General features: G+C 35.0%; 1 protein-coding gene across 1 annotated transcript in view; it reads left to right on the forward strand.

Moving 5' to 3' along the window:
• The window catches only part of LOC106084638 (ran-binding protein 10), a 28,221-nt gene extending 23,704 nt beyond the window's left edge, over positions 1–4,517 (forward strand). The window contains exons 10-14 of the mRNA XM_013248480.2: positions 1,034–1,149; positions 2,064–2,129; positions 3,163–3,302; positions 3,358–3,469; positions 3,529–4,517. Coding sequence (XP_013103934.2) covers positions 1,034–1,149; positions 2,064–2,129; positions 3,163–3,302; positions 3,358–3,469; positions 3,529–3,665 — 571 coding nt within the window. The 3' untranslated portion in view covers positions 3,666–4,517. The remainder of the gene's footprint in view (positions 1–1,033; positions 1,150–2,063; positions 2,130–3,162; positions 3,303–3,357; positions 3,470–3,528) is intronic.
• The last annotated feature ends 4,423 nt before the right edge of the window (positions 4,518–8,940 follow it).

Consider the following 8,940-nt stretch of genomic DNA (forward strand, 5'->3'; position numbering starts at 1 on the left):
CTAATGTCTGCCTGTGTTAACAACACGTTATTATCACAATTCTTTAGAAAATACGAAAGTGTAATGCCTGCATTACCATCCCCCGCACAGTTTTATAATCGATTTTTTATGCTTGGGTCAGCTTCGTGTAAATCCGTCCAAGATACAATTTAGACTTTTCTGTAAGATATATTAGAAAGGATAAAACAATGTTGGAAGGAACGGAATGCATGCATTTATAAACTATAAGTTATTTTACCCTGTTGCTACATTCACTAATGCCTGCCTGCGTTAACAACACGTTATTATCACAATTCTCTAGAAAATGTGAGAGTGTAATGCCTGCATTACCATCCCCCACAGAGTTTTATCGTCGATTTTTATGTTTGGGTCAGCTAAGTGTAAATCCGTCCAAGATACAATTTAGTCTTTTTGTAAGATAGGTTAGAAAGAATAAACACAATGTTGGAAGGAATGGAATGCATGCATTTATAAACTATAAGTTAATTTACCCAGTTGCTACACTCACTAATGTCTGCCTGTGTTAACAACACGTTATTATCACAATTCTCTAGAAAATGCGAGAGTGTAATAGCCTGCATTACCATCCCCGCACATTTTTATCGTCGATTTTTATGTTTAGAAGAAAATTCTTTTACATTTTTTTCCCGTAAGTCGATTTCGATTATTAAATTTGGCGAAAATGATCAGTATGTAAGTTAATCGTAATGTTAATAACATCACACCGATGTGTAGTAAATTAGAGAATACATGCAATGAAATGTTAACTTCGCCTTCGACAACGCCTACTGTCGATTTTCGCCAAATAAGGATGATTAACTGTGAAAAACGGTGAGCTAATTGAGGTAACTGGTTAATGATCTTCGTGTAAATCTATGTGAGAAAATTTTTGTTTCTTTCTATAGGAGATATTAGAAAGAATAAAACAAACTATCGCTGTTACCTAATTTTGAATTCAAATTGTTAAAAAATCATATATCTTATTCTTCTCTTTTTCTTCCTCTCTTACTCTTTGCAATTTTTCACCCAACAGTAATTTAGTTGAACATTGTTCGGCTTCCGGCGATGCTCCTAACACAATAAGTAAAAATAACGATAACGATTATTTAAATGATGTTGAAATGGAAAATAATGGTCACACTACAAATGGTGAGTAAATATTCGCGTTATTTAATCATACACATTTCGGACCTTTACAATTTTAAGAAAACTTCAATGCAGAGTGGAAATAATTTTGTCAAAACAAAAACAGAAACTTTATTTTCTCCAAATATATCAAATATACATCTTTTGGAATTAAGTGTACCGTTAACCCGAATCGCTTTGGTATTATCACATAGCAACTAAATTTTTGTTTGCATTTTATCCTTATTCTAACGGTAAAAATATAACGGTTTGACATTATTGAAAAGCAGTATGTATTTGACAAATAAGAGTGATTTTTAAGCATGTTTTTTAGTTAAAATTTAACAAAACTCTCAATTTTGAATCTTATATTCAAAATTTTTATTGGGATCGGTAAATTGGTCTTTGCTATTTACTTGTCATTGATCTTTGCCATTTACTTGTCCGTTCAATTTTGTGATACCACCAGCACATGAACCACACCAAAAAGTTATTTTTTTGAGATACATCGGTAAATCTTGTTCGACATGTGGCTGTTTTTCACCCCAGCTCCGATAGTTTTGCTTGTTTACGTATATATCCATCTAGCCAGAAATGAGCCTGATCGCTGAACACAATTTCGTAACAAAAAAAAGAACATTTGCCACGGATCATGATTATAAATTTCAATGATTTGCAGTGATGAAATGGCAAAGTGAGCCGAAAACTTCACTTTCACAAACGACGTTTAAACACAATTACCAACCAGTGCTGCTAACTTGAAAAATTTTATTCATAAAAATCACCCGTTAAAAAGTGCATGTTTGTAGCCATTAGTATTTTTTTTTTAGAATCTGAGTAAATCGTGTAAATCAAATATCGTGAAACGAGCTATTTTTAGGTTTCCTTTGTTTGATGAATATATAGTTTTTATAATTTTAATTTGCTTTTTGTTCCAGGATCCGTTTGTAAAAATGGCAATTCGAATAACTTCAATGAATCAATAGATGCTGATGAAGAAATGGGTAAGTCTTTTTGATAATATATTAAAAAAAATCCCAGTTTACTGCCTTAGTGGTTAAAATTGTATCAAAAGTCCGTCTACATTTTATAATTAACTATCAACTCTATTATGGGGCAGGGTTATGAAGAAATTTTCCAAAAGAGATACATCTAAGATTGTTTTCCAATCCTCACATTTTCAATGCAGGCAAAAATCATTCCGCGGTCTTCTGTTCAGAGGTCATTAAAGCATTTGTAAAGATGGGTAAAATTGAATGAAATGCACAGGGTCTTGGAGGCCACCGTAACACAGATGTTAGCATGTCCGCCTATGACCGAATCCTGGCGAGACCATCAGAAAATTTTTCGGGGATGGTTTTCCCCTCCTAATGCTGTCAACATTTTTGAGATACTATGCCATGTAAAACTTCTCTTCGAAGAGGTGTCGCACTGAGGCACGTCGTTGGGACTCGGCTATAAAAAGGAGGCCCCTTATCATTGAGCTTACACTTAAACTTAAATCGGACTGCATTTATTTGTTTGCCCCAGATCCTTAGTGGAATATTCATGGGCAAAATTTGCAATTTTTTTCACAAGGTCTTAACTTGGAGGCGACAACTGGGTGTTCTTCTAAACCAGCGTTTGAACAAGAAAAGGAACACAGAGGAAAGGGGGAGAAAGATTCTATTTAGATACGTTATTCTCCATTGAGAAAAACTATCTTTACAGGCTAAATATTTTACTTTGGTTAAACATTCCCATTGTTTGCTCAATTTTAAATTACCGAGGAAGAGGTCTCCGTGAAGCATACTTAGCATGTCCTCCTAGGATGCCGAACGGATGGACTCGAATTCTGATTAGAACATTAGAAAACAATGGTAATCTTCCCACATATACTCACGACAGCAGCATGCCGTTCGAACTCGGCTAAAGAAAGTCCCTTATAGGTATACCGGAAAGTTTTCAGCACCAGGCCCGAAGGCCAACAATTAAGACAACAACAAATTAAATTTATAGAAATTTTCCTAATGCTATTCTTTGTTGGTATATTTACAGATGTCGATGTATCCCCTTCGGTTCGCAAATATAGCCATGGCATTGAGCGCATATTGGAATTTGGTAAAGATTTATCACAAATGGGCCAACAGCTTGAAAAAGAAAGCAAAATGACTGATGATGAGAGACAAATGTTAGAAGTAAGTACATAAACAAGCAATGGTAATGGATTTGAATAAATAACTTTGATTGCAGGATGCATTTAGTTTAATAGCTTATTCAAATCCTTGGGCAAGTCCTTTAGGTTGGCAATTGTGTCCAACAAAACGTGAGACTGTCTGTAGAGCTTTAAATTCAGCCATATTAGGTGGGTGTTTGGAAAAAATGTTTGTTTCAAAATTACTAACGCTTTTGATTGCCTTTCAGAGTCAATGAGTTATGCCAAATGGCCACCATTGGAATATTGTGTTGCCCATGCCAATGAATTACTTAAGGTTATGGCGCAGGCCTCGTTAGGCGCCTGTGCTTTTGTGAATATCGCAGATGCGTTTCCAAAAAATTGACCCGCTCAGTTTTAGCTAAAACAAATATTTGAACACAGTTCTTTTGGTCTTCGAGGAAGTCAGAGGCGAGTTGCCATTTTAAATAGAAATACGAATCCACAATTTCCTTTTGGTAGTAGCATGTGTAGCAGTAGCAGCAGCAGCAGCAGCAGTGGTAGTAGGGGCCCTTTGGAAAAAACCTTGATGGCTGTTTGTAATTCCTCCTTAGCCAGCAATAGTGAAGATGACAGGCCTCTGCTGCATCACCATCACCATCATCATCGTCGTCGTCATCACCATCATAATTTAAGTAATGCCGCCACCTCTTCATCTTCGTTGTGTAATTCTCCCTCCCCTCCTTCGCCAGCACCACAGGCCTTCTAAACGAAAGAACGAATCGATTAATTGTCGATCCTGCCGCGCAATAGTAAGAAAACAAAACATAACCAAGAAAAGTAAATTCGGTTTTTGTTAATTTTTAATTAAAAATGAATTTGCGAATAGGATAAAACAATTTTTTTTTCAATAATCATTATTATTATACTATATTTATTTTAAACTATTTTTAATTTTTATGAATAGTTTTTTTATATTTTTTGTTAATTATGTATGTCTGAGACAACAACAAAAAAAAAAACAATCATGAAAAGATTTTTGTTTTTAAGAAAATAGAGAATATTTATTCCCATTAAGTCCCTTTACACAAAAAGCAAATCGATTCTTTGGCGCAAATGCTTTAAAAGATCCCTTTGACTTGACCTGGACCAGAGGATACTGTTGGCAATGTTTGGTGTTTTCTCTCTCTCTGTTGTTTTTCTTTTATTTGATTTTTTTTTTATAAAATATCAGACATCTTCCAGAGTTTATTGCAGAGTTTTCGTTTTTGTTTTCTTAAACTATCCTAAAAAATAATTATTTCTAAATTTTATAGAGGATACAATTCCACATGGGTGTGTGTGTAAGAAAAAAAAATTGTTCATGTGCTATAAATTTGGTGAATGGGTAGTTTTTTTATTAGTTCTATATAGATTTTTGTACTCACCAAAGTTTGCTGCATTAAAAATTTGAGACAAAAGTAGTAGGCTTTGCGGTTTTGTGTAATAAGAACAAAATGTAGTAGTATATCAAAGCTTCTGAACATGTTATACCCAATTTTCATCTCAAGACCCTTCCTTCTACATAGCCTATGGAAATTTGAAGGATACGCCATTTTAAATTTTACATGGCTTACAGATGCAAACAAACAACATTAAACTATGTTTCGCCAAGCATGAAACATTTTTAACCGATTGCCAAATGCTGGTGACAATAACTAAACTTCTGGCTTGGCATTTTGGACAGGGCTATAGAATATCCGCTTATATAACCTTATGCTTATATAACCACCACTATCTTAAGAACTTTTTTTTAAACATTTGTAAGATGTGTTTTTTAATTATTTGATTTTTTTTTTACATAAACAATTTTTTTATATATAATTTTTTTACATAAAATTTTTTTTTTTTCGTTTTTTAATTTTTTTTACATAAAAATTTTTTTTTTTTACATAAATTTTTTTTATATTTTATATTTTTATTTTTTTTTTATTTTTTTCTTTTTCTTAAATTTTTTTTTACATGAAATTTTTTTTTATATTTTAATTTTTTTTACATAAATTTTTTTTTATAATTTATTTTTTTTTATATTTTAATTTTTTTTTATATTTCAATTTTTTTTTATTTTTCTTTAAGTTTGATAATAATTAGCTTGTCCAAATAAGTATTTTTATTTTCTGACATATTTTTGAATTGTTTTTATTTATTCTATAAGTGTTTCTAAGGCTAAAGCAATTGCCGCTATTGACTATCGGCGATCATATAAATTTGTTTTTTTATCAATTCGTCGATTGTGAATAGCAACTGACATGTAGTTGAGTTGACTTCTGACAACGCAACCAACTTAAAAACTTGTATTAAGTATGACATCTTTTGCCCAATTGATGCCGATAATAGCGTTTTGGCAGTCCGGCTGTAAGAAAACATTTTAAAAATCAACTCAAAAATTTTTTAAAGTTTCATGGAAAAAACTATTATTTCTATTTTAATGCTGTCTTTAACTATTTAGTTGTTTCTATATTTTTTAACTTGTGAAAGTTCGAAAAAAGCGTTTTTTGCAGTTCAGCTGCGAAAAAAATGTAAAAAATCAAGTCAAAAATTGTTTAGTTAGATGGAAAAAAAACATATTTTTATTTTAAAGCTGTCGTTAACTATTTTTTAGTAGTTTCTGTATTTTTTTACCTCAATTTTTTCTTTTAACTTCACGCCATGTTGATTGCAGCAATTTTTTTTTAAGTGAAGCCTAAAAACACCAACACACGTATAAAATTGGAAACAAATGAACAATTAATACATTAGAAAAATTAATTTCCTCTTTATTTCATTGTTTATAATCAACAGAACAAAAAGTGTTTGCCGAAAAATCCCATTTTCAGCAACTGACATTGTCAATTTCATTTGGAAGTAACCATCCGCAATGTAGATTTGTTTACTTAAGCCTAGTACTGACTTCGACTTTTCACACGAACAACTGTCAAAACGCACTATAAAAAATGGTGACGAGGATAATGCGAACACATTCCATACAAGTGGTACTGAGTTCTATAAGCAAAATAGCATCGCCATGTCGCTGCATCAGAATAAATTTCGCACAATTTTAATTGGAAATGTAATTAAATGCTCACGAAATGGGCCGAATCAACTCTGCTTTCATACTGTTGTCTTAGTTGTGTGTTGCTGTTTGACTTTTGTTTGTGTTCTGACAAAGAAAACAGTCTGCTGTGAATGAAGTCAGTACTAGGCTTTACAACGCAAGTGATCTAGGGTTGCCATCTCTAATCGAATCATAAAGCAACGGTTAATGCGAGTTGCCATATTCGGCTGGAGAAAGAAACCTTCAGATAGTCATTTATCTAACTTAAGAATTTGCTCTCTCTTGCGTTCTCTCTTGTTAAGGCAAATAAAGAATGTTGTTCTGGCAAAGTTATAATAAAACTTACACGTAAATTATAGAAATAAGTCCGAAGCCAAGTCTAGAGAAACCTTATGTAGGTATATTAAGCCATATTTCTTAAATTTAACTTTAATTTGGAGTGGGCTTAGGGTTTACGTGAGTTTATTCGTAGGTCATTTTGCCTCATTGTGAAAATCCCAGTGAAAATAAGTTTAGGAGGCAAATAAGCAGATGTGAATCCTAGATCTAACCCAAAGACGAGGAAGAAAAGAAGAAAAGTTTAAGGAACAAACACCATTCAATAGGAGCACTGTTCCACATCAACCCGAACTTCCATCCAATGTGTGAGGTAACCAGTAAGCCTACACATGCAAATGCAAATTTTGCCCATGAACATTCCACTAAGGAACAGTGGCAAACTTCTCACATATCAATGAGTGCAGTCCGATTCAAGTTTAAGCTCAATGATAAGGGCCTCCTTTTTATAGCCGGGTCTGAACGGCTTGGCGCAGTGCAACACCTCTTTGGAGAGAAGTTTTACATGGCTTAGTAGCTCACAAATTTTGCCAGAATTAGGAGGGGAAAACCACCGCTGACAAATTTTTTTCTGATGGTCTTGCCAGGATTCGAATCCAGGCGTTTAGCGTAATAGACGGACATGCTAACCTCTGGGCTACGGTGGCCCTACACACACACTTATGTAAATGCATCGCTGCGCTGATCATTTTATCGCTACCCCTGTGGAAAACCAGATGAGACGCTTACCCAAAATGGAGAGCCTGAGTCCTTCCCTCAATGGACAAAGAAATTGTTAGACTGTCTCTTCCTCATCAAGGCAGGTCCAGAAATAAATTGTTGTTGTCGTAGCCACATTTGCATGTGGAGTTGGCAATCCTCGTCAAGCTCTTATAGGCGATTAAGCTTGTTTCGGTCTATACGACCGATGGCCGTGGGAATATGATGGACATTGGTTATTTGAAGGCGCCAAACTCGCTTTGTCGTATCGAACATCATAGGCACTCAGTATTTAAGCACGAACCGGTGACACCCGCCTTCACGGAGACTCTCCACAAGATACCGCTGATTGTGCACGGCTGCAGTTGCAGCTACTCCGTATGGAGCATTCCACTATCCGCAACCTGTGAACGCGCCCAGTAGCTCCCAGCTAAGCTTCTCACGATAACAAAGAACACCACACAGTTTGAAGTTTAAAGTTCCAGCCTCTGTGCTGCTCATAGTTATCCCGTGCCGGGTCCAAAAATAATTCGTATAGTGGAGTGCTCGGTAATGATGCCTGTTATAGCGCACAGTGACCGCTTAACCGAACTTTGGCAAATTTGCTCAACTCCGACACCGCAGCCAGGACTCTGCTCATAGTTATTTCGTGCCGGGTCCAAAAATAAGTCGTATAGTGCATGATTCCTGTTATAGCGTACAGGGACCGCTTAACCAAACTTTGGCAAATTTGCTCAACTCCGTCTTCCATACTCCAACACCGCAACCAGGGCTCAATCTGGCGTCTATGTTTAGATTTTCGTATTACCCAAACTTCAGCACAGGCTATTCTTTCTACTAGATTCAATAGTTCGACAAATGCCTAGGATAAGAATTATCCAACTTATTTATCCTCCTTTTCATTCCAGAAATGTTGTTCCATCCAAGAACCCATTTCGGCGTGTAGTCTATTCAGGAATTTTAATAATTTTACATACCGCCATGCACTTTGGCCTCTCGTTTCTCAAATTTAAGGCGATGGGCGCCGCCATACTGTCCCCAAAATTCTCAAGTTTGAGGATGGTTGTTGCTGTTGCAACCACATACTTGCATGTGGAGGTAGCGTTTATCGTCAAACTCCACAAAGCTGAGTGTTCTGTTCAGCTTTTCAGGCGGAATGTTCTCAAACTCCATATAAAAAAACGTCGGCGAAACGCTTGAGGAATATAGGCGAAAATGTAGTACTCTTGTTCATAGTGAGGAAAATGGCAAAAAGAAATTTTAGTACCAACGCTTGACATCATTGTTGTTTTAATGGTTCATTTTTTCTTTTTGTTATTTTATATATTTGCGAAAAAAAACAATATAAAACCAAAAGTGCAGTTAAAAAACGTCTTTTGATATAAAAATAAAAATGAAACATAACTGTCAAATTCGACTCGCGAAACAAGCATTTCAGCGACTATTCCGCAAGCAGAATAGAATACCAAACCGAAGTGAGCAAGATCGTCCCGTTCCGGCTTTTTACTAAGTCACTCGATATCTTTGATTGTCCGCGTCTGCTATTGCAATTACCTCGTATTTCTACTGATCA

The sequence above is a fragment of the Stomoxys calcitrans genome, chromosome 5 (assembly GCF_963082655.1).
Source record: "Stomoxys calcitrans chromosome 5, idStoCalc2.1, whole genome shotgun sequence".
Lineage (NCBI taxonomy): Eukaryota > Metazoa > Arthropoda > Insecta > Diptera > Muscidae > Stomoxys > Stomoxys calcitrans.